Source organism: Rhea pennata, chromosome 1 (assembly GCF_028389875.1).
Source record: "Rhea pennata isolate bPtePen1 chromosome 1, bPtePen1.pri, whole genome shotgun sequence".
Classification (NCBI taxonomy): Eukaryota; Metazoa; Chordata; class Aves; order Rheiformes; family Rheidae; genus Rhea; species Rhea pennata.
This window is the reverse complement of record NC_084663.1, coordinates 25,430,887-25,457,164: the sequence shown is the minus strand read 5'-3', so window position 1 is coordinate 25,457,164 and position 26,278 is coordinate 25,430,887. Positions and strand designations below refer to the sequence as shown.

General features: G+C 37.4%; 1 protein-coding gene across 4 annotated transcripts in view; it reads right to left on the bottom strand.

Annotated features, from left to right (window-relative positions):
- The window catches only part of TSPAN12 (tetraspanin 12), a 51,127-nt gene continuing 24,849 nt past the window's right edge, over nucleotides 1-26,278 (bottom strand). For 2 of the 4 annotated variants that reach the window (XM_062566799.1, XM_062566829.1), the window contains 5 exons: nucleotides 23,681-23,797; nucleotides 15,785-15,859; nucleotides 11,180-11,287; nucleotides 7,815-7,958; nucleotides 1-1,620 (listed from right to left, as the gene is read on the bottom strand). In XM_062566799.1, the coding sequence (XP_062422783.1) occupies nucleotides 1,315-1,620; nucleotides 7,815-7,958; nucleotides 11,180-11,287; nucleotides 15,785-15,859; nucleotides 23,681-23,797 (750 nt within the window). In that variant the 3' untranslated portion in view covers nucleotides 1-1,314. Of the gene's footprint in view, nucleotides 1,621-6,526; nucleotides 6,624-7,814; nucleotides 7,959-11,179; nucleotides 11,288-15,784; nucleotides 15,860-23,680; nucleotides 23,798-26,278 lie in introns of those variants that run through there. The other 2 variants (XM_062566818.1, XM_062566809.1) reach the window with 2 other exon arrangements.

Here is a 26,278-nt window from a genome sequence, read left to right as displayed (position 1 = left end):
TTATGGAATTTAAGACAATAGCAATTTTATTGTCTACCAAATCACACCTTACTGCTTTTTCCTTTTACAAATTCCAAAACAAGTGGAAATAATTTTTTAAATGCAATATTACGCAAAAAAAACATGCTACGATCTACTGTATTCAGTGGAGCAAATATATATTTCAGGAGTGTGGCCAATTGTAAAAATAACCCTGCGAAATAAACATTGTTTATAAAAATACAGTAAAATGCACTTTTCCCACCTCAATAAATACATTTTAATGTTGTTTCCATATGGCATTTTAAGCCACTAAAGAGCTCTTAATGAAGAACAAGCCAAAGTATAATTTTTCCTCCTGCACTTTTATAACTATTGCAATAGCATCCAGAACAATAAGCATTTTTCTTGCAGTCCTTTGTCTCTATTTTGAGGGGAAACATGAACAGAAAAATGGATATATCTACAAAACTGTGCTACTTCCCATATGATCCCAGTTTGGAAAGACTGCTTTATTATTTATTTTATTTTTTTTGCAATACTCACAAATAGTCCACAGAACAAACTGTTTCAAGAAGAATTTTCTAGAATTACTCAGAAAATTAGTCTATTGTCCAGTCAGTTTTGTTTTAATCTCTGTTTAATAAACTTAAACTTTAAACAGTTATGTTAGATAAAAATAGAAGTTTTAGAACATCTTTAACAGCAATAACTAAGATAAAGATTTTGTTAGAAAAAGAATCTTGCCTTTTAAACAAATCTTGCAAATTTTAAAATCCAAGTGTTTACTTGAATTGCAGTTCTGCTATCCATGCACACACAAAACACACATTTATATACACGCAGATCCCTGATTATTTTAAGACATTTTCCAAATGGCTTGGTAAAAACATAAAAGTCAGTTTCAGCTGGAGTCATATTCTGTTGGTTCAAAGCAGAGCCACTTCTTTGGAAGGCAAGTATCTTTCTTCCTTTTCGGTGGTGGTTCCTGCGGGTACGTCATTAGTTCTATCCCTCTACCTGTGAATCAGTCGGTACTTTACACATCACACATCCTGCGCCAGTAGGTTAAACAGTACTGTGCCCAGTGAACGAATGCCTTCTAAAACGCCCAAAACATCCCTGGTCCATGGCTGTCTTAAGAGGCTGCAAAACAGACATCTGATCATCTTTCTTCCCATGCAGGCGTTTTCTCCACAATTCATTAGCCGTTTTCTGAAGCACAGAAAGACTGGTATACTCAGTGTACTGGATGGAACGGAATAAAAACACCATCAGAAAGGAAAAAAGGAAGAGATTAAAACCCTTTGCGACTTCTTCGATCCATTGTATCACCTATAACTCTTCCATTTCAAAGTGTGTATTAAAGCTGTTTGCCATGGATGTATGTTCAAAAATCCGTGTTAGGCTTGGTTTCAGTAGCTCCACTGAATGACATGACAGGTGTTGTGCGGTGTCACTCTTCAGGGATATGATCTGGTCTGCCCCAGGATCTCTCCTGTCATAGTACAGAGCCCACAGCAAAGTAATAGTGAGGATCATAGCCAGAATCTGTGTTACTCCAATAGAGATTCCCAGAAATCGCAGCACTTGCAATTGCCTCGTCCCCCTCAAAAAAGTGTACATTTTTTTACCGCATCCCTGTGAAACAAAATAGATTAAAAAAAAAGATTCAGTCAACATTATTTGGCTTGTAGAGTTCCCAAAATTTAGCTCACCCTGTCCAGTACTGGCTTTCTGGCTTCACAAGATTTTTCTCTCTCGTTCCCTTTAACCAATATTTTAGAACTTATTTTGCCAGCATCTTTATCACTGTCATCTTAAAATCAATGTCATCTTATATTTTTTCATATACTGACAATTTCCTCCATATAACAAACTCCAAGAGATCTATGGTACACTCCTGTATTCAAAATCATTCAGAGTCGATATGAGTTCTTATCAACTTCATTGATTTTTAAATTCAACTTTTTCAGCTAAGGTTTAAAATTCATTAAATCCTCTTAATCATCTTAAGTTGCAATCTTTAGGTCTGTTGGCTATTTTAATTAGTAGATTTTTTTCTACAAATAATACCTCAATCTGAAGTTAAAACAATATTTTAATAAAGATCTATAGACCTGCATAACCTTACGCGTTGTTTCTTCACATCTTTTCCTTTTATTTTATCTAGACTCATTATAGGCTAGTTTATTAGTTTAGCATAAAGTCCCTATGGAGTAGAAAAATCATTACATTCCAGAGGCATCCATTAACAGAGAGCAGTAACATTAATGCCTACATCTCCTGTAGTACAGACATAACTAAAACAAATGATACCTGATCTGTATAGACTGCCTCCTTCCACTTAATGATGTTCTTACGGTTCTGCTCTAACACACATTCAAAATCAGCTACAAAAATGAGAAATATCCAACCATGCCTGTTATTCTTACATTCATGCATTTCTGCTTATTTGTTGTGGGTAGCCTGTAATTAAAGAGTACATAAATATACTCTCCTAGGATCAGATCTTAAATAACCCACTTTTCAGAGCAGAAAAGAACACATAAAACCATTAACACGGTCAGCAGATCTGCTCCTTATGTACACTCAAAATTATATTAGAAAACAAAAGAAAGATATTTAGCATCAGTTTTGATTGTTCTGAAGATGTCAGCTCCTACTAATTATTTTATTTAGTCTACAATTCTTTATTATGAGACTCGCAGAACTCTCCTTGTCCTCAGACCAAAATGGATCTCCCATGCCATATGGTCATCTTATGTTCCTACCTTAAAACTGCTATCTTTCAAAAGTTAATCTATTCCATGAGCTGCATAAAGGTGAAGCTTGTGAGAATAAAAGTAGTCCATGAAGGCTAATTTATTTTTAAAAAAGCTTTCAAAATCCAGCTAGAGCACCAAGATTACTGCCAAATGATACTCTGAGGCAGACCTGTAAGCAAGCCACCCCTCTCTCAACAAAAATAGTATCTGTAGAAGATGATGACTTAGATCATTGCAAGCTCAGAGATCCCAATAGAAATTTACAGCAAATATGCAACAAATCAACAACTCTGCGAATCCCAGCCAACAAACCAAATTCAGTTTTCTGAAGTACTGGAAAGAACTTTTCTCAAGTAATAGAAAGGACTTGAGGAATTTACATAAGTCAACTTTGGCCCAGGAAGGTTAATCTCTTCAGGCTCCCACTCAAACAGGAGCATGACAGACTGTGCATGCTTGTTTTGAATCATTTTCTAAAGAAGCTTTTGTCATTCCATTCTCCAAAGCTAAAGTCAGACAGACTAGCCTTGAAAGTTTGTTTAGCATGATATTCAGAAATGTAATAACGAGTACACTGTACAAGCCTGTAAAACAAACTTGCATGTAAGCATCATGGAAAAAAAAATATTTTGCCAACTGTGAGGTATTGTTCATACCTCACAAAAACCAACGTGGTATTTTTTGTGGCTGGTGAAACAGTTCCTGTTTGGAACTGATTCTGCACTAGAGAACCAAAAATATTTTTTTATTAGGAGCTGAATCAATGTCTTACTAGGAGTTTATCAGTGTCTACAAATACCTTAAGGGAGGGTGTTACGAGGATGGGGCTGGACTCTTTTCAGTGGTGCCAGGTGATAGGACAAGAGTCAACGGACACAAATTGAAACACAGGAAGTTCCGCCTGAACATGAGGAAAAACTTCTTTCCTGTGAGAGTGATGGAGCACTGGAACAGGTTGCCCCAAGAGGTTGTGGAGTCTCCTTCTCTGGACATATTCGAAACCCACCTGAATGCAATCGTGTCCAATGTGTTCTAGATTACCCTGCTTGAGCAGGGGTGTTGCACTAGATGATCTCCAGAGGTCCTTTCCAATCTCAACCGTTCTGTGATTCTGGAATTCTGTAAATCCATCTAAAATGCTCTGGGACAGGGTGGACAGATGTGCCTTTCAGGTATCTTTGAGAAAAAAAAGCTGGGCAACTTTTCTATCAAGTCAGTCTTTGTACAGTTTTTTTATAGACTAAAGCATCACCATCTTTGGCTATTAATTTTCTCCAAGTAGAACCCAATGGACCCACACACATGGAGTGGGTACAGAACGGCTTTCCTGGGATATGGTTATGGAATAAAGGGTTAGCAGAAAGAAGGGATACCTAGCTACAGTTTTGTCAAGTCACTCCAGTGAATACTGTTCCCTCTCTTAAGTATGTTCTTCTTGAGCTTAAAATTAAGTTTTTATTGAGTGACAACAGCTTATGTACTCTTGCCTCCTCACATAAGCAGGAGGGATGCTTAGGGCAGATGATGACCCTTCTTTAGCTTCCATACATTTATACTGCTGCAGGCTCTCTAAGACAGAGTTGGAGGGTGGTTCAGGGAATCACTAGCATGGAGTTACAAAGAACAAATGTTATTGCAAGGTAAGTTATAGCACTTCCTGCAAATATGTGTCATTGACTGGTAAGCCCCAAAAGTGAGTGGTGTGGGTGAACCATTCAGAGATGGACACTTCTCTGAAGTGTAACCAATGTTGCATGCATTACCATCAGGTAAGAGAAGCTCTCTAATTAGCCGACTAAAAGAAAACCTGTGCAACTGTCTTTATGATTCCCTAGAACAGACTGGCCTCCTGAGGCACCTGCCTTTTGAGAGCTCTGTCTTCTCTGGTCCTGCTGATGGCCTAGGATAGATGCCTGCAAGTCCAGAACAGATTAAATAATTCCTATTCAGCAAGTCTGCAGTACCATACGAATCCAGTGGACCACTCCATGTCAATGACATCACTTCTGCATATTGAACCACAACACCAGTTACTAAAACAAAATATACTTGAAAGCAGGTATACACTAAGGAGGCTCAGAGAAGTCAGTTAGGAAAAATGAGATAGCAGAGCATCTGAAGCTATTTTGGTAGCAGAATGAATAGATTTATTGTTTGTTAAAAAAAATATATATATCCAGGTGTCTTTTTTTTGGGGGGGGTGCATAGATTTTAAATCAAGGACAGAAAGAAAAGAACATGAGCATCTTCAGGAATTTTTAATAGCTAGAACAGTGAATTCTTCAGCTGAGCTTTCTGTAAAATGACAAACAAGGCATGTGGTCAGAATTGTTCCCCCATCAGCTCTGAAGCTGCCAGTTTAATGGAAAAAACAAGAGCGATTGATACACCTCTTGGTCTTAGAGCCATTCTACTGCAATGCATTTATGTTGTGGCTTCCATTCATTCCGCTAAGGCTCATCTAGCCGTTACTTTCGTCTTATTTTCCTAGATTCAGGAATTGTCTGGTTTTTCTTACCTTACTCTAAATTTCTAAAGGCGATTGACTTTTTCCGCCTACTAAAAATTCAGTCCCACAACAGGAGCTCTATTTAGATCTATCGCTCATGACGAGAAAACCACTTGAGCCTCCGGCTACACGTTCTCTTCACTAGCCAAAAAACACTGCCTTTTTGACAATACTTACATTTGTGGGGGATGGGTGTGTGTGTGTGATGAGATTCAAGTTTACATGGTTAATCCCTCTTACATAGCATTCTGTAAAACTGCAGTTTCCAGAATCTATCCAAAGTTTTTATCACTTCTGATTATTTAAGGAAATTAGTTTACCTGTGTTTCCTTTCATATTTTGAGTACATATTTTCAGTTTGACAGATTCAGCTATTATCATCTGTATGCAACTTCAGCACTGTGACCAAACATGGACTTAATTCACTGTTAAAACTTTTGCACATGAGCCTTATCAGAACTTCTAATACTAAAGGACTCACAAAATGTTGTAGAGAGTTTGCTTGGTTTCTTTATTTATTTACTTACACTTTCAGTCTCTTCTCATTGATAAACACAGCAGAAGAGTAGCTCTTAAAAGTCACTCTAATCCCTTTAATGTCAGGGATTAAAAAAAAGGACTTTTGACTATCCCATACATTTTCTGATCTAGAACATAGCAGAATTTGGAGAAATACGGAACTCAGCTCTAGGAATTTTCAGCTCACTAGCATTAGTAAACATAAAAGATAAGAAAAGAAATCTTAGAACAATAGTTTTTGCAAACCACTTTAGATGTCAACCAGTAAACTATAATCTATATTTAAAACTGCTCTAACTCTCACAATTCTTTAAATAGTTAAAAATTTGTTCCTATAATAACAGCTTAAAATAAGTCATTAGACTTATTAAGTTCAAGAAAAATATTTTTGCTAAGAAAATCCTATAAAAGATTCTAAGAATTTGAATAAACTTAAAATATTCTAAATATTAACTATTATTCCTTGAACAGCATTTGATATTCTTGTTATTCCTATCATAATCTATTCCATTCATCTAGTATACTTATGAACAAAAACGTAATTTGAACTACACCAAACTGTTTTTTGAGGAGTGTGTGTGTGTTTTTTTACATGCAGGAATGCAATTTTTCCAATTATACCATGTTGGATACATCAACCATGCAGAGTCTTCACAGGTTACGTAGTTAAAACTGTCTTTTTTTTCAAGACAAAACCCAAAACATTAGCTCTTGTTCAGGAATTCCCTGAACTGCAAAAGCACAAAAGCCAAGACAGCATCCTGAAAAGTTCTACAGTATGATCATTTTGGTTACTTGGACTGTTGGTCATTCTGACACTGCATGCATAAGTAGAGGTCTTCAGACATCTGTCAGCATAAAAAAAAATAGTGGATTGTAAAATAATCTGCAGACAAAGGAAACTTTCAAAGTTTCAAAGTTAACTTAGACAAAGTTTTCATGACAACAGTTAAGGGTTTTTAGTTTTTACTCTATGAATAATAGCAATTTGCTACAGTTATCGCCTCAGCTGCTTAGGGTTCTAATAGGTCCTCTCTTGATTTTACATTTTTTAAAAATCTTTCTAAATAATAATCATTCAAGCATAATCAGACAGAAAGAGCATTTTCACACAAAGCTTCTGTGTATTCTCACAACGGAGCAACCAAATTGCTTGCCTTCCTACATAAACGCTATTAACGCTATTAGCTTAAAGATTAAGGGCTCTCATCTGCCAAAGGATTTTTCAGAAGCATCTTCCTATGTAGATACCTCTAGATTCTCATTACAATAGTGTAGCAGAATTGCTCTTACCTTGGCAAGTAAGAGATTGGACATTGTACCAAAACTAAGACACTTTTTTTGATTAGCTCAAAGTTTAACTCCAATCTACTAAATAAAAAATTATCCCATTGTTTAAGCATATCTCAGGTGATAAGTGCATTATTAATACCTTATCTCACTTTCAGATAAGATTTTTTTCCCTCTTCTTAAAAAAAAAAAAAAAAAAAAAAAAAAAAAAAAAAGACAAATCGTGCCTCTATTCTGACCTGAATATTAAGGACATTAGGGGCCACTTACTTGAAAGAGGTAATCAAATTCTTATCCTTTGAGATGATACCAGACTTGTGGCTTCAGTTTAGTTACATGAGAACTAGAAACAGCTCAAATTTTACTACTCTATTGCAAATATTAAATATCCACCCTCATCTTTGATTTACTTCAGATCTTCAGAAAAACTCTCTCAGGAGATCTGAAAATCACAATTATCTTTGTCAATACATGTTCTCCTAATTTTCAATGTCCACCTTCACAGTATCTTCTGATATCTAACTGGGACCAGGGTGCACGAGTAGGAATGCCACGCTTCAGAAAAGCGATCTCTGGCGGTCTTCATTAGTAATACGGAATCTGTCAAAAAACTCAGCGTTAACACCCCTTTCAATAAATATACTTACTCTACAAACCTTTATGGTGCACTGCAAATGTTGAGTTTGGAAAATAACTGGATCAGGAAGACTGTAAAAAGCTTTCTGGAATATCCACATTTTTCTTCTTACCTCCTGATAAAGGTCACTGAGATCCTCATGATGCGCCTGCTTCGAGCATCCTGGGAATTCTCTGACACAACAGGAGTCAGGAGGCCAATCCATCTCTGTCATTTCCAGCCAGTCTGTGAAGTACACCACCCCACAACATTTAAACTGCAAAAGAAGGATTAGGCAAGATCAGCAATAATGCCATTTCTTCATAAAAGCAGGTCAAAAACTCAATAAATTTCCATCAAAACCTCTCAAAATATTCCAGCAGGATCTAAAGCATCCAGTAGAGTTTCCATACATTCTTCTGCTATGCCTAGACATAAGAAGAAACTGAGGAAAAGTAGTAAGGAAAACAGTGATCAATGCACACATCAAAAGTCAAAGACTTTGCCCTGTCTTTTGGATCTCTACTGCTCCCTTAAGTGTTATTCCACAGAAATTGTCCTATCCTGTAATTCTTCTATTGTTTTTACAAGGGACTAACACATGATAATCTAATATATAAAGACAGCAATGAAAAACTACATATTTGGCTACAGAAACTGTTAAGAAAAGATTAAGATCTTATTAGTAAGGATATTGTAAGCCTCCAAGGCTACAACAGACTATTAACAAATATGATAAAGAAAAACAAATGAGAACAAGAATACAGAGATTAATCAGAACATAGAAAAAAGTGAGAAAAAAAAACAAAATGAGCAAAAGGATACAGAAATCATAAATACTGAAAAGAAAAAGGAAAGTGGAAGAAGGAGAGAGTATCACAGTAAAATAAATGCTGCAACAGAATCAATCATAAATATAGGAACACTGGTTGCAAAGCAGATGAGCCATAATTGGCTATAAAATCCACCAAGAATAACAACCTGTCGTCATTCCTGAAAAGCACACCAAGAGATTTAAAGTCAAATGACCACCCCACCACATCCTTAGCTGCAATCACATCAGAGAGAGCTGAAGCAGCTATGCCGAAATTTTTCACTGCATTGAATGGGGAGGTGATATGACTGAAAATAGGGCCTTGCTGTAGGAACAAAATAGTGCTTCCTGTCCAAATAACCACTAATATCAGCCTCAGGATTTGTAATTCATCCCCTGGTTTCTTTGACCTGTGCACTTCAGAGTATTTGCCTCACCTGCCCACTTCACAGCCACAATATATTACTCCACTCCTCAGTCATAGTCCATTATAGCAGTGCTCAGACACCATGTCTACACACATCATGTCTTACTTTGCCAGTCTCCTTGCAAGTCTCACTTCCTTATTTTTTTTGATTTTTTGCCACAGGTCAAATGTATCTCCATTTTACCTGTTTTGTTTGTTTGTTTATTTGTTTTACAGAGTCCAAATTCTCCTCAAGTTCCAGCAAGAGAGTATCTAAGGAAAGCTCAAGCTGTGGCTCTTCATTGTAACTGTAAAGATAATCTCATTGAACATCCTCTTTTTCTCATTTTTTAAAAAATTGTTGTTTTCTCCCAGTTTTTCCCTCATGATTTCAATTAGTGCTTCCTATCTTCCTCTGCATATTCACAATTCTGATGTTAGACCAGCAGGAGAGTGGTCTGAGTGTGGGTGTGTGTGAGGGTTGTGAACGAGAGATTATTTCCAACCCGCTCAGATGTTAAAAATACATACCAGGCTCACAGATCCAGTATTTGAGTTATAAGCAGACAAAATAAAAATGGCACACCACCAATTAACAAGGAGTGGTAAAACAGCCTGCCCAATTAACTTCATTTTTTCCTAAAATCATTCCTCTAGTCATAGATGGAACATAAGAAATTTAACTTATAAAGGCACTCCCCCACACACTCCTTTCTCCTAGAAGGGGTAGACAGTGGCTTCTTTGGTAAAGAAATTGAAGTTTTATTATTAACATTCACATTAAAGCCAGATCTTTCTCAGGAGCAGTCTCCTAATCTTATTTATCCAGCCATTACTATGACACTACAATAACCAGGGCATAAAAGGCAGCTTTTTATTTAATCAAGCTATATATTTAAACCAAGATATAATACCAGCTCTACTCAAGGATTGATTATATTACCTCAGGTACAGAATAGACACAGACACTCTACCTTCCAAGTATGAAGAATTACTGGATTTCACACTGCACTTGAATAGCCAGAGGAGAAAAAAAATTCCAGCTCATGTAGTCCTCAATCTTTCTTTCAGGTTTTAAAATAAATACAGACTAACCAAGTGTCGCCAGGAAATGTTTAAATAAACAGGAAATCTGTGCAACAATGATAGATTTCAACATTTCAACAAGAGCAGCACAATGACAGGCATTTAAAGAGTTCTTTTCCTGCATGTGAGTTATATTTGGAGTTAATGGGTTTTACCTTGGGCAATTTCATGTTTTTGTAACATAATAATTCATTCTTTAAAAACAATTCTGATTTTCAGTAGGCTACAGGGCAAAGCTGTGAATACCCAAGCCATTTTTTTTGGTTTGTTATTTTCCCTAGTGAAAGGAAATAAAATTCCCTGACCACTTTCTGAAACCAAAGCCAAAGAGACTGTTTGGGCATCTTCTTGGAAGCTTCCTTTCCCATTCACTTCCAGGTAACACCATATGTTAGACATGACAGCTCTGCTAAAGGAAACTAACAAAGCATACAGGAAAGAGAGCACAATTTAATATTAAAATAGCATACAGAGATGTTCATTTTATTTTACCCACAAATTTTTAATTCTATATACAAGATATTCTTAATATAATAATAAAAAAAGATATTGGTGTCCTACCATCTCTGGCAAAGGAGAATAAAATGTTAGTAATTTAATTGATTTTTACTTATTTTTGGATTATTGGTGGCATATGCAAACAACGAGTTTTAATAACCTTTGAATATGTTTTAATTAGGCTTCATGTACTGCACCAACTTACTGCACCAAAATTACACCAACTAGATATAGATATTCTGTCTCTTTGAGTTGAACTGTTAGATACTCAATAATACTAACAATTACATGCCCACTTAACTGCACTTAAATCAGTTATTTAGGTTGTTATGACTGAAGACTACATCACTTCCAGAAACTGTACATTCAGTATTTGTTTTTTGAGGTGCAAGTCTTTAGGAGACGTAGATTAAAAATAAATAAATAAAGAGAGAGTGATGCACATATCAGCATTAGATAAAGCTACAGCATGTCCTAAGAATAATAAACACAAGTTCTAAGAGAAGAAGAGACCTCTCAGAGTTGTAAAGATACAGGGAGATTTTAGAGTTCACAAAGGCCAAAGAGTTGGATATCAGGTGATCTAAAAAATATCATCACTACATAGTTTTTCATTAAAAAATAAATCTTTTCCTTAACAGATAAATACCACTTACGGAACACACACTACTTCATGAATTAACTGTTGTCCTACCTCCCTCTGAAAGAAATTCCAAGCATGGGTAAGCCACTGGTATCTAGGTAGGCCGTAATTGGTCATCCTGGCTTTTAGAGTGATCATATCAGACCACTGCACTGGAACCTGAAACAAAGAAAGAAAAAGTGATTCATACAACAGAACTCATGAGTTGATAAACAGATTGGTTGGCTTGGGGCTCTGAACCCAGAATTTTTACCTATCCAGAGACATTTACGGTGTGATGAACAAAATAACTTCACATTCAAGTAAAACAGGAAAATAAGTGCTTCTGTTCTTAAAGACATTAAAACTTCGGGAATGTTTATTAAAATAGCTGGAAAAACTTTTTTGCATCAGACCTTTTTACAGATAAATGTACACTGGGAAAGGAGCTGTTGCACTCTGGAAAGATTCAGAGATTTTTAGGTACAGCTTGATTAGATCATTACCAGACTTGTTCTGGCATAAAACTTGAACCCAGCCCCATCCAGGTGAGCAGAGATGGAATTCCTCTGCCCCAGTTTAGGAATCTGACTTGTAGCTGCCTAAGTCAAAGATAGTCATTCAAACTGCCTTTATAGTCAATCAAAAAAACCCCACCAAAACGAAAAACAAAATTAAAAAAAAAAACAGGTACCTAGTATGGGGCAATTCATCTCACTTCAAGACAGATTTTTTAAAACAGAGCAGATGAATCATTCCCTTGAAGTCTCATATCCACTTCTTTGTCTGAGGTTACAAACTCAGATTTAAACTTCTAACTCTTAGACACATAAAACAGATGAATTCTGCCTTGGGAGAGCTTTTTCACTGACTTGATGGCTTTGACTGAAGTCTAGCATGCAGGTATCCTGAATGTATCCTATCTCAGTGTCTTTTTCAAGAACAGTAACAAGACACTGTATTCAGTGAGCCTAACTCCTGTGAACTTTTTATCTGTGTACATACACTTACGGTCTTTTCCTTTGAAAAAAGGATACTTAAAATATTTTTTCTATGTATGACTATTCTGGAACGAGGAGCTGGCTCTCTCTTTTTGTCAAGACTGTGATCCTCAATTAGTAATGTGTTAGAAACAATGCAAGCAAAGGCTATGGCATTAGGCATGCAATGCACTTAACAGTAAAGATAAGAAACTGACTTCTGTTCCAGCAGCACAACTTTCAGTCTGCCAAATTGAAACAAGGAGTTAAGACTTTACAGTTGCCCTTGTAGGCACGCATACCATTCCTGATGAATTTTGCCTTGTACTCATTAGCTTTTAGTAGCCATGGTGAAAGAAATCACAATTGCAATATCAGCTTTCATTTGGAGGCTAGAAGAGCCAAGTTACTCTAACAGCTAGAGCTTAGCTATCCAATTCAACTTGGAACTAACAGTAACAACATTCTGTCTATGCAATAAATGTAATTTAAGTGAACAAATTATCACAATAATTCCCAAGGAGCCTGGCCCTTGTTGTGCTAGATGCTCTACAAAACACAGGAACAATCCCTGCCTGAATGACCTCTCAAACCAAGAACATTTAATAATACTTCATTCCTGCTAGGTTAAGTTGTACTAAAATTTTCATCCACTGGTAAAACTTCATACATCACATTAATAACTACTGAGAAATTTAGAACACCTCTCACATAGCAGAACTTCTATTTCCTGTGCTTTATGGTTTGAACTTGCAATTGTCCACATGAAAAATATATGTTAATAATAGAGTACTAAAAAATACTTATGAAAACAATATCACAGACTATTCCTACTTCAAACATTTACATTCGTCACTATGATAAAACAATTTGCTTTTGTACTCAATGCATTTCTCTTTACACTGTGTTGAAAGCTAGCACTTTGCTTTCTTTGGATAATATTTGATATCACTGCACTTCAGCTCATATTTGCTACACTTTTTTTACTATCTTATTTGAGTTGAGTACAGTCCAAGGTTATGCACGTAACACAAGGCGTCCAACTTTTTATGAAAACAATGAAAGTAGAAAAAAATCAGTGCAAAAAAGTGAGAGAAGGAAATTAAAAGCATAACAAAGCAAACTAAAATCCACTGTGGAAAGGCAATTTAAATTCTGGAGCTAAGAAGAGGTATTAATATCTGTATCTTTGTCTACTACTAAAAGGTCAAGGTGTCAGACTGAGTACTTGAATTCATCTATTAAAAAACTTCTTGTCAACCTGCACATATTGTAGTGCACAATAACACATGATATTGAAATGCATTTCTTTGGCTATATGCCAACACCTTTACACAATGCAGAGACAAAAATTAGAGATACTGGTTTTAATTTTTAGCATGTAAGTTCTGTAAAGCTGTATCTGCTGTTCAGATCTGCTTATATTAATTCATTACTCTTTTTCAAATAAGTACCCAGGTTTAACCAACGCTCAAGCAAGCTGAAAACCCTCACTGGCTTTTTGGTCCTGTGGGTGGGACAGATTAGTCACAAGGCACACTCTTCATACTGAGAGCTATCAAGAGCTGGAAGGAAAATTGTTTATACAGGGACTCTTACAGCAGACTTGTCCATACGCCAAGGAGAGCTCATGTTGGACTAGGAGAGGTGGTTATGCCACAGTGGCATTTTGACAACATCACACGCCCACGTACATTAACGCTAACAGACTCTCTGAAGCCTGCAAGGGCTTCCTGTGATTTCATGCTACACTGAAACCAATGGGACAGCAAGTCATCCCTTAGGTATTAAAGGGAGTCGTCTTAACTCTATCTGGTAGGGCAGCAGAGAGCATGCTCTTTGGAAGTAGTATCTCCACTCTTACAAACTGCCATATTTCCTATGGGTCTCAAAATACTCCAGTAAGTAGCAAACCTTAGCAGCAGGGAAGCTCAGACTAGCCCATCTCACTACCTGAGGAACACTAGTGTTATAACAAAGAAATGCAGAAGAACAAAAAGGAAATCAGATAGAAAAAGAAAATATAAAAAAGGCTTAGTATATCAGGGGATGAGGGAGAGAAAGTGTAAAAGCAGTGGAAAAAAAGGAGACAAAAACAGGAAAACAACATTCTTAATAGTTATTTTGCTGTTCTTTCCATTTGCATGCTTGTGTTCATACTCTTGAATTCCTGCAAAGTAGAAGAAGAACTCAAGGAGCTGGAATACCCGGGTTCACTCTGACCCACTGTGTAGACAGCACAGATGGAGCTTAGTGTGTCTTACTGTGGTTGGGAAAGGTGAGTAGGGACAGCTGTGTTTTGTTCCCACTCCCCCCCCCTCCTTTTATTTTATTTTATTTTTTTTTGAGGCAAGCAGTGTCACCAAAGCCTAAATAAACAGTAAAGCTATACTGGCTTTTATCAGACTAGCTCTGGGTTTCATTAGCATAGGAGGTAACAGAAAGCTCGGAGCGGGAGGAGACTTACACTAGAATATACCTGTAACTTCAGGTTTTCTAATCGAATAGTAAAGTCTGGAGAAGGCATGTAGCAGTGCGCTGTATGTTCTATCAAGTCGCTTCCACTGACAAGACTTCTGTGGAACAGTGGATGTTAGTTGTAACTGCCATTTTTGGCAAAACCCTTGGAGAGCCGTTCCCATAGGATGAAGCATGCCTCTCGTCTGCATTGCCAATTTAAAATGCAATTTTAAGCTGACATTTAAAGTAAAGTGATAGCCTTAATTACTGTTATATTAGAATACTCTTCCAGAATCTGTATAGCACGGGAATGAGTTCTCATACAAAATGCTGCCACATTTCCTCAGATCTGCCAGAAATTCCTTTAGTCTCAGCACTGTGTAAATATAAAGAGAGTTCCCTCCCATCTTATTTCAATGTAATTGCTACACATTGGCTGCTGTTTAAAAAAGCAGCCAATCGGGCATATTTTGGCAACTCAAGAGAAAATATTTGCCCCTCTATTCATAAATATGTGCCAAACTGAATACAAAACATAATGATACACCATCCAGAAAAATAATGTGTCACTTAAAAGAAAATGGATCAGTGTTTGAAATTAAAGATGGCTACAAGTCTTCAGCTTGAAAATTAAAGGTTAGACCAGTTATAAAAGTTAGATAGAGAGAAAACCTTTTCACAAGTTTGCAGAAAAGTATTTTATAACTAAGGCATGTTTTGCATAAAACCAACATTTATAGTTTGTGGAGACAGCGTGAAGATTTCGGCAGATAGTAGGTCATTTATTAAGAGAACACACTGTCTGTTTACAAAAGAATAAAGTGAGTTATAGCTCTAAAACATGAAAAATTTTTCAGAACAAAATCCTTTCACCTTCTCAGATCTCTCTCAAAACACAGATCTTAAACCTTTATTTCTTTCTTTATCAAATTTCCACTGACTTCAGTAAAAATCTGCCTAAGTAAGAATTAACTAAATACAAAATCCTTAAGTAAATAAGGGTCTGCAGGATGTGGCTCTCAAATATAAAGAGGATGGGGAGAAATCCAGACAGGACCTTTCAAGATCAACTTGCTTTCCCAGAAAAATTCTCTGTTAAAAAAAAAAAAACAATCACACAAAGTCAGACTGTCAGAATAAAAGACAAAGACAAACACTACAGCAATTAGAAAACAGCTAGCTAATGGAAATCATTGTTTTCTTCTTTAAAAAAATGCTGCCTCCTTTTCTGACTCACCGTTATTTCCTGCTCATAGGTCCAAACACCACAGGCCAGTTCAACACAGAATATTACAAGCAAGCTTCCAAAGTACTGCAGGAAACAGAACGGCCTTAGTTATTTTTGATATTCAAGTTAATTTTGAAATAATAAAGAAGACAAAAAAATATTAAAGGACATCTCAAAAGCTATTAACATAATATTAATACTTCAAAACATAGCTGAAGATATGGAATCTGAAACACACTTCTGCAATCAAATATTAAAGATTCATGAAGTAAACTTTCCAAAAGCTTAAACTCTGTGACACAGAACATTGTGACATTCCTTACTGAATTAACATGAAGCACACAAAATATTGCCATGGGAATACAAATTAAATTTCTTGTTTACTAACAGAATAGGGTTATATGACACATTATACTAAAACAGTCCTAAAGAGGACAATAAATTTCTCATATATATGTGAAAAAAAGAAATCTGTTTTCCATTTCTACTCATTTAAGTAACATAAACACAGGTTATGTTAATGGACAGATGGGGGAAGGAAAAAAAGAAAAGACGACAAGATGGAAAAAAAACTCATGGTCCTTGAAAGCTATGTTCTTATCAAAGTGATTTAAGTAGTTGAGGTCAGGCATAAATGTACACTTACTAACACTTACTGAGATAGACTGAAATAGCTTTGTCTATATCAAGATCTAACCTTTGAATTGTTTTAAAAAAGAAAACACTGGTATAAATGAAAAAGCTGTACAGGTGTCAGTAGTGAACATTCAGAAAAGCCAAATGCTGTGATTAGGAAGAGCAGAACTAACTTCTATGTAACATCAATAAATCATTTTTGAATTGCGAGGCAAAGCAGCATGGAAATTAAGACTGCTTTAACTGTTGTCCTCTATTAGGAGTCACTTACCGAGCTTATATTTAAAGCAAAAGCACAATTCCACTCATTCTTGACTCCAAACATTTCTTCCATATCAATGGTCAGAGCTCATCTTTTTTCTCAGTGCACAAGACTTAGTTACAGTCTTCATAGATTTTAATTTTATTTGGAATTCAAAAGTAATGAACCTATGATTTTAAGTTTCTCCTGGAAGCTAAATATTTCTAATATTTCTTACTGCTTGTTTTACTAGGTTTCTTCCTCTCTTCTATTCTTTGGCCTAAAGCAGAGATAAAGCCTTTAGGACAGAGTGCTCTTGAAGTCTGTGACTGCCCAACGTTAGCTTCTCTATCAGCTTATTTTGAGAGAGATATTGAGCAAGAATACTTGCTCAAGAAACACTATCACAATATAAAATGTAGGAGAATAAATATCTATTTTCCTTAGGAAAATACATTCCAAAAAGCTGCTAATTTAGTCATTTCATTCTGGAAAGTATTTATAACAGGTATAAGAAATAGAAACATGTGGGGAGAGTTACTGAAATATTTTTTGCTATTGAAAGGACAATAAGCAGTAATAGCTAAAACAGAGCACATAAAACCGTAAGTATCAGGATTTAAGGCTCACCTATATGGCATATTCTTCATTGAACCAGTCTGGAACTGTGCAATTCACAGCAACCTTTGCAGCTACTGAACAGTGTCTTGTATTCATTACTGCTTGCTGATCAAATCTGACTCCCTGAACTATGCTTGTAGATGCAAACAGTCAAATTAAAAATAAGTATGTAAAGTACCCATGTGAATTTTCAAGAGAAATTGGTATTTGTTTCCTCTCCCACTGAAGACATATTTTACAAAGAGAGCGTTGAAAAAAAAAAAAAGAAAGAGATCCTCTTTTAGCAGTCTCCATCATATCACACTGCATTTTCAGTCATTAAAGCTGAATAAAACATCTCATAGCCTTACAAATCAACACTATAAGCTCAGGCAGAGCTCCAATACAGGTCTTCAACTCCAACATGCTTGTCCTCCAAAGGTCCAAAAAAAGGAGAAAATTTGAGTAATACTTTGTAAAAAATAATGATGTGTTTTTTTCTAAAAAGTAAACTCACAAGCTCTAGATAACATACCCACTATTACTGTGGTGCCCCCAATTTATTCAAATAATTAAAAAAAAAGTGCAAAAAAGGAAACCCACACAGAAATCTACTTCACAAAGTGTTCTCTTAGACAGAAGGAAAGAGCATCACTTGCTTTAGTCCTTTTAATTGGTATGAAAAAGTGTTTAAGGATATTATGGGTAATATTGACATTTTTGAGAGTAAGAGCAACTAGATGTTTACATGAAAAGTGAATTTCAGTTCTCAGTTGTCAAAATAAATTTCAGGCCTTTTCTACTCTGATAGAATAACAACTCTGGGACTATTTGCTATCCCCAAAACCTATGTGAAACACACTAGCCATAATGAAAATGATATATGTCAGGGTGTACACATGATATACTCTAGAAAGCTCTTATTTTACAGTTCCTTTTAACACTTCGCTGGTTCATAAACCTTTACATTTGATACTTCCTCTTTCTGGCAGCATATAGTTAAGAAAATTTCTAGTAGTGGCTGCAGACAGAAGAGCCAAACACGTGATTTTCTCCAGTGCTGAATACAGTTTGAGATGAATACTGTTTAGACAGATTCACTCATAAATCATTTCTGGGCTTGCCAGGAATTGAACAGTTCTGACTCTAGCTACTTCTGGATGCAGCAGAGCACTGCAAAATAAAGGCTTCTAACTGTCTTGGAAAAAGCACATCTTCTGCTCGTAAGGCAAAAGTTAATAATAATAAAAAAAAAAAGACACAAGGAATTTACATACGAAATTATACTCTAGGAATTGAGCAACTGCAGTCACACAAAACTCTCCCATAGGTGAGCTTCAGCTTCCTTCTGCTATTGAAGGGGATTTTTTAAACTCTCTCTAATGGATTCCAAAACACGTAATTTTTACAGAATTTGTGTGAAAAAACCCTCTGAAGTCATTATTTAAATTATTATCCCTAATTTCAATCTTCAAAGTACAGAAATTATTATTGGCTTCAATGGCAATTTTGGTCCCCACATAAATTCCCAAAAGAGTCTGAATGCTAAATGCATCTTCCTGTAATTGCAAACATCTACTTCTTGCTAGTTACAATGATATTAAATAAGGTTTAATATTTCTTCATTCTTCTTATAGGTTCAGTGGCTGCATTCTGAAAAGCAGACTAACTGAATACCTTTGTGCTTTATCCTCAAAACAGAATCACCAGGTCACTGATGTTACCCTCTCCCTCACAGCACTCATGGCCATCACCAAGGTATCTTCTTTTTTTTTTTTTTTTTTTTTTGGGGGGGGGGGTGGCGGGAGATGCTGGGCAGAGAAGAGGGAAGGCAAAGAAGGTAGTGAAGGTTTTTGCAAAGATACCTACAAGTTATTATAAAACAAAAAAATCTACAAACAATAATGTAAATTTCCTCATGATCATTCCCTCAGCTAGAAACCTTTTATATAGCTAATCCTACAGATTTTTAACATTTTTCTTTTTTACACAGTCAGTAATCACTATTATTCTCTCCCTGTTGAGACTGTGCAGTCACTAAAAAATGTAAATGGCTCCTTTACCCTGTTACAAAACTGGCTGAGTCGGTTTCAAGGAAGGATCTCCATGAGCAAAGTTGCAAAAAACCTAAGATACAGCTTTCTTGAGAGAGGCTGAATGGTTCAAATACTCTTTAGAGAGTAATGAATCAAGCTAAAAATTTTTTGACAATTAAAAAAAAAAAAAACACTATGTATAGCAGACACTTTCTGCTCCTCTCTCAGCCATGAACGTGCAAATGGCCAAGATCCTGGACTTCAGCCTCCGTGAAATGACTGCTGTCAATAAGCAGGACTAATTCTTGTAGTTGTAGGAGTAGATCTCCTACACTGAAGGAAGGAATGAAATAGCAGCTACGGAAAGCAGTTACTTTACATCAGGAACACCTATTATAATACTTGGAACCTCACACAGATCCTTTCTGTAGTAACAGATGAGTACATGTACTCAGCTCCTTCCCCACAATATAGAGGTGTAATACTAATGGCCTGCAGAAGCTTGAAGAATTGTGTTTTTCCAGCACATCAGCCCTGAGATGGAGGTGAAGGAACTAAAGACTCTAGAATTCAGAAGAGTCTTATTCCACTTCCTTTTAAGAGCAAATGAATAAACAGAAAAGCACTGGAAACAGAAACAAAAGTCCTCACTGAGAAAACCATCCTCAAAGAGATGGGGAAAGACAGGAGGATATGAAGGGCCAAGGAAAAGCATTAGGTCTGTTCTTGAGTAATTACTAGTACCTGTTCTGCTGGAGTACTCTTCATGTAGTACAGGTGTAAAAGTGACCATACCCTGCACCCTCATTTCCTGATCTAAAACTTCTGATGAAGAAAACACACACACGCATGGAAAACCACTACAATGAATTCTCACAGTCAGTGTAGAGTCCGTAAGAGATTATGCAGTCAGACTATGTAGAGATGTGGTGAGAAAGGCTAAGGCCCAGCTGGAATTGAGTCTGGCAAGGGATGTCAAGGACAACAGGAAGGGCTTCTTCAAATACAGCAGCATCAAGAAGAGGACTAGGGAAAATGTGGGCCCGCTACTGAATGGGGTGGGGGCCCTGGTGACAAAGGATACAGAGAAGGCAGAATTACTGAATGCCTTCTTTGCTTCAGTCTTCACTGCTAAGGGCAGCCCTCAGGAATCCCAGAACCTGGACGTACAGGAGAAAGTCTGGAGAAGGGGAGACTTTCCTTTGGTTGAGGAGGATAGGATTAGAGACCTGAGCAAGCCTGACATTCACAAATCCATGGACCCGGATGGGATGCACCCATGGGTCCTGAGGGAGCTGGCGGATGTTGTTGCCAGGCCACTCTCCATCATCTTTGAAAGGTCCTGGAGAATTGGAGAGGTGCCTGAGGACTGGAAGAAAGCCAATGTCACTCCAGTCTTCAAAAAGGACAAGGAGGACGACCCAGGCAACTACAGGCCAGTCAGCCTCACCTCCATCCCTGGTAAGGTGATGGATCAGCTCATTCTGGATGTCATCTCCAGACATATGGAGGAAAAGAAGGTGATCAGGAGTAGCCAGCATGGATTCACCAAGGGGAAATCCTGCTTAACCAATCTGATAACCTTCTATGATGGAATGACTGGCTGGGTAGATGAGGGGAGAGCAGTGGACATTCTGTACCTTGACTTCAGCAAGGCTTTTGATACTGTCTCCCATAACATCCTCCTAGGCAAGCTCAGGAAAGTGTAGGTTAGACAACTGGACAGTAAGGTGAATCGAGAACTGGCTGAAAGGCAGAGCTCAGAGGGTTGTCATCAGTGGCGTGGAGTCTAGTTGGAGGCCTGTGGCTAGTGGAGTTCCCCAGGGCTCAGTACTGGGTCCCATCCTGTTCAACTTTTTCATCAATGACCTGGATGAGGGGACAGAGTGCCTCCTCAGCAAGTTCGCTGATGACAGCAAGCTGGGAGGAGTGGCTGATACACCTGAGGGCTGTGCTGCCATTCAGAGAGACCTGGACAGGCTGGAGAGTTGGGCGGAGAGGAACCTCATGAGGTTCAACAAGGGCAAGTGAAGAGTGCTGCACCTAGGGAAAAATAACTCTAGGCACCAGTACAAGCTGGGGGCTGACCTGCTGGAGAGCAGCTCTGTAGAGAAGGAGCTGGGAGTGCTGGTGGATGACAAGTTGACTATAAGCCAGCAATGTGCCCTTGTGGCCAAGAAAGCCAATGGTCTCCTGGGGTGCATTAGGAAGAGTGTTGCCAGCAGGTCAAGGGAGGTGATCCTGCCCCTCTACTCAGCCATGGGGAGGACTCATCTCGAGTACTGTGTCCAGTTCTGGGCCCCCCAGGACAAGAGAGACATGGAGCTACTGGAGAGAGTCCAGCGTAGGGCTACAAAGATGATCAGAGGGCTGGAGCACCTGCCCTATGAGGAACAGCTGCGAGAGCTGGGCCTCTTCAGCCTGGGGAAGAGAAGACTGAGGGGGGATCTTAGCATCTATAAGTACCTGAAGAAAGGGTGTCAAGGGGATGGGGACAAACTCTTTTCAGTTGTCCTGTGTGACAGGACAAGAGGCAATGGGCAGAAATTGAAGCACAGGAAGTTCTGCCTGACTGTGAGGGGGAATTTCCTCACTGTGAGAGTGACGGAGCACTGGAAGAGGTTGCCCTGAGAGGTTGTGGAGTCTCCTTCTCTGGAGATCTTCAAGGCCTGCCTGGATGCAACCCTGTCTAACATGCTCTAGGTGACCCTGCTTGAGCAGGGAGGTTGGACTAGATGATCTCCAGAGGTCCCTTCCAACCTTACTGATTCTATGATATTCAGCTACCACAAGTTAAATAGCCTCCGAAAGGTCTTCCTCTTGCAAAACTCAGAATCAGACAGCCATAAGCCAACTATAAGGCACTTATATACAGTAAGACTGAGAGATAGTAGAAAATATGAAATGGAAATCCAATGAAATTTAGCCACAGAGGTGAAAATATAACCCTCAAGTAAATAATAAAAGGCAGAAATAGAAACAAAAAAAAAAACATAGACTAGCATTTTAGTTACAAGCTGTGTGCTAATTCAGATGGCTATTTGCACAATGGCTATCAGAACCTGACAAATCACTATAAAGATGTATGATAGTTGAAAATATGTATAAAAGAATCATCAGAATAAGTCAAAATTGTTGTTAGAAAGATCTGTCTTGACTGTCTAAATAGGACCAACAGTTTTAGTCTGAATGAAATGTCTACACTTATTAGTTAACGGGGTACTCTCATCATTCTGTATGTAACTAAGTACCCATTAAAAAGACTCCTATGTGCTCAAAATATCTCCCTATCTTTCCATTTAAGGCTAAAAAATAAACTGCAAAATAAGTCTTTTCTTAGTTGTGGCAGGTTTTTGGTATTCTATTTATTCTACCAAACTAAATGAATGACCAGTACCACAGAATACATTATTGGAACATACTTCTTTCCTGCTCATTACAATCATTTAGAAACAAGCACAAAAATTAGCACAAAATCACAGTCATCAAATCACAGATATTTTGCATTAGCTTAAAAAGCGTTTGTTCCAATAATTCCCATTCTGCTCAGAGAGTAATGCTGAATGAGATACACGAAGCACTCCTTAACATAAAATCTCTCTCTCTCTCTCATGGTTTTCTACCCTGCAGAGTACAGGATTTTTTTTTTATTGCAATTGTGTGTAACCACAGGGCAGGACATAAAGCATGAGGCATGATGTTTTATGCAGAGATGTAATACAAGACTCTCGCTGCAGTTCTACATATTTTTCTGTTTGTCTTGAACACACCACATGATGCCTCTAAGAAATCACTTAATATTATGATTTATCTAAGCTTTTCAGGCAGCAGGTGAAAAGAATTGGTGAAAAAAAAACTTCTATTGCCATCCCTAACACAGCAGACAGGACTATGGAAAACATAGGGCTTCAGAAAACACAGCACATTGACTGGGTTTTTATAAAAAATTCCCTCCTTTCCCCACACCCCAGTTCCCACTTAAATCTCCTTACTCCAAAGTATTTCCAAGAACACAGAATAATTCAAAGATTTTATAACAGCAGGAACGTCAGCTTCTAACTTGAATTAGCAACAGAAAATACAGCTAGAATTGAGGTACACTACAGTAGTCTCCTTCAGTGCAACAGCCAAGACAATGTAAATTCTCTAACACCCTATATTCAGCCAATGATGACTCCACTGGCACAGATACAAAAGCCACATGACTGTCCTCTGTGGATGTCCTTCCCAACTGTAGCATAGGTAGTATGCCAGAAATGAAGCTAAGAGCAGGAGCAGTTGCCCAATGGAAATCTGGTGACTCAGGGTTCTTAAGGACTAAAATGACTATCAGTCTCTAGCACCAAGCAACCCAGGCAGGCAACAGCAGCTATACTACAAAGCTATGCCTACCCAGGTATTCTGAATCCATACCACATCATTCTTCATTCTACCACAACTGGATTCAGGATTTTCTTTCTTTTCTTCCAGTGACTTAGGGAACGTCTCATCAGCATCAACTATTTTAACCTGTAAAATGGGTGAGCTATTAGCACAAGTGTAAGGAGAATCAAAGACCTGGTTACATCCAAAGCCATGCTTACTAAGGTCACACCAATAGCAAACTTGGTGAGATCTTTCTGTTTGCAGATAGGCACTGTGTTTCAGAAGCAAGAATATAGTCAACTCATGAAAATGCAAAGTGGGTTTTGTGGCAACCTAAATTTCATCAGAATTGGAAAGGCACAGATGTGACTTAATTCCTCTTTTCCTCCCTCAAAGCTCACTTTCAGTTTGCACATTACATTATGTTCCTTTCACAGGGATTAGGGCTCTACTCCATTTTCTGACAACTTTCTAACTACTGCCATCCTAGAAAAACTGAAGACTTCATAGTCTACTAAATTCGCCTCTAGAGGACTAATATATTTCATCACACAATATTATCAAAATATTGGGAGGTTCTTAAGTCCATTTATAGGTACTGAGAGAGCAAGAGAGCATTCCAGATATGAAAGCAAATGGCAGCTAGACATAGGCTAACACTTAGAGTCAGAGGTTACAACATGCTGAACAAAATTCAGAGTATGTGCAAGCTGCTTTGAGAACCAGGTCCAGAAAATCCCTTCATTTTTGAAAAAAAATATGCCTTTATTTGAAGAATTCATTTACTTATTAATGAATCACTGTTCATATGCTCTGTATTTCATTTAATAAAAATCTTTTTTTCCAAGCTTTATCCTTCTCCTGCCAAGTGTTTTTCTTTTCATTTAGAAGATACACATTTTTTCTTTTTGTTTTCCCCAGACTCAAGAAAAAACACAGCCCTCATGTCAGACCAAACAAAAAGTATCTGATCAGCAAGTCCAGCCTCCTCAGACTTCCTTTCTGAGGCTCACATCACCTTTTGGGCAATATGGCCCATGTGGAAAGAGAGGTAAAGAAAGATCTGAGAGAGAATGGCATGAGTGAAGGAGATTCCAAGGGTAAGCAGCTGCAGAATGAAACCTTACGGGAAACTCGAAAAGACCAGAGTATATGGTATGTGAAACAGATGCCAAAAGATTTTAAGAGAGTTATGCAGAGCATTTCCCAATGGCTAACAGCCTGAGAGCGTCAGCTTGGGTCTTTTGAGATACAAGCCATCGACACATCTGTCTGCACCCTAAGAAATGTCAGATGACCACCAGAATGCTTGATTACCAATGGGAATCAGATTCTTTCCATGAAAAAGCTAACAAAAAGTCCATCCTCACCCACTAAGTTACATGCTCTGGTTCCCTTCACTTTTGTTATAGTTTAAAACTAATGAGGTTATTTTAACGATTCATCTAGTTACACTTTTTAAAAATGCAGCAAATACTCACTAAATGGAGTCAGCCTAGCAGCACGGAAAACTGAAATCCTCTGTTTACCCACTACCACGGTGCTGACTTTCCATTTATCCTGTACCCCCCACACACCTTTTCTCCTTCCCCAGCTCCCGCAGCCTTGCTTTGAAGGGATTAACAGTTCATTTGTCGCTCTGATTTAAAATTTGGTTTACCTGCTTGACAACACAGAATTTTGAAAGACATGCAGCCACAAGTCTGCAAGGAAACAGCCTGAAACCACAACATTAGCACTGAATGCCATCCAGTTCTTCAAAATAAATACATTTCACAGCAAAACAACCAAATGTCTACTATTCTAGATTTCAATTTCCCAGTTCAACAAATTTTTAATTAATCTGTAGAAAGCATTTTAAACCCTGTGACCTTCACAAAAGACTCTAAGTTTTATATAAACAATTATCACACTTTTAGAAATCTTTCAAACCAATTTTCTGAATCAAAAAAAAATGTTTTTTGCATTGAAATAAGCATTTAGATTTAAGGCATGTGCCCAAGTTCTTTTGACTCACCTCTTTACTATTTGAAAGCTTTTTTAGAAAACAAACATAAAAATTTTACAAATAGTAAGAAGTTCGTTCATAACCTGCATTGTTCTGAAATATTAATGATCTGTTTAAAATTTTTACTTTAACACCTAATCTTTGCTTACATAAGGAAACAGGTATTATTTTGGAAATAAGCAAATGCACCCTTCAGACAATTATTAGGATTTATTTGCCCAAGGCTCAACTACTGCAAGTCAATGAACTCCAAGGAATAAGGGTCGCTGCAAGGTCAGGGTAAACTGCTGAATGGGACATAAGTAAAGATACACATTAGACAATAATTTCTTCAGGGCTTGGAATATTCCCTTCTCCCTTCTTTTCCTCGTATTTCATAGGATTTATATTGAAACCAAAAACTTCCCATTCTGCACAGATTTTCAAAACACAGCTCCCTTCATCTCTCCATGCCCCCTTTATTTTCTAGCAAGGAACTTAAACACTATAAAAATGCCTCTTTGGTCAAGAAAATCATTTTTTCCTTGTAGAATTCACTGCTAATATACACAAAAACCTCTGCATAAGCATGCCCCAAAACACTTCAAATATTCACCATTCTGAGTCAAAAAGTACTC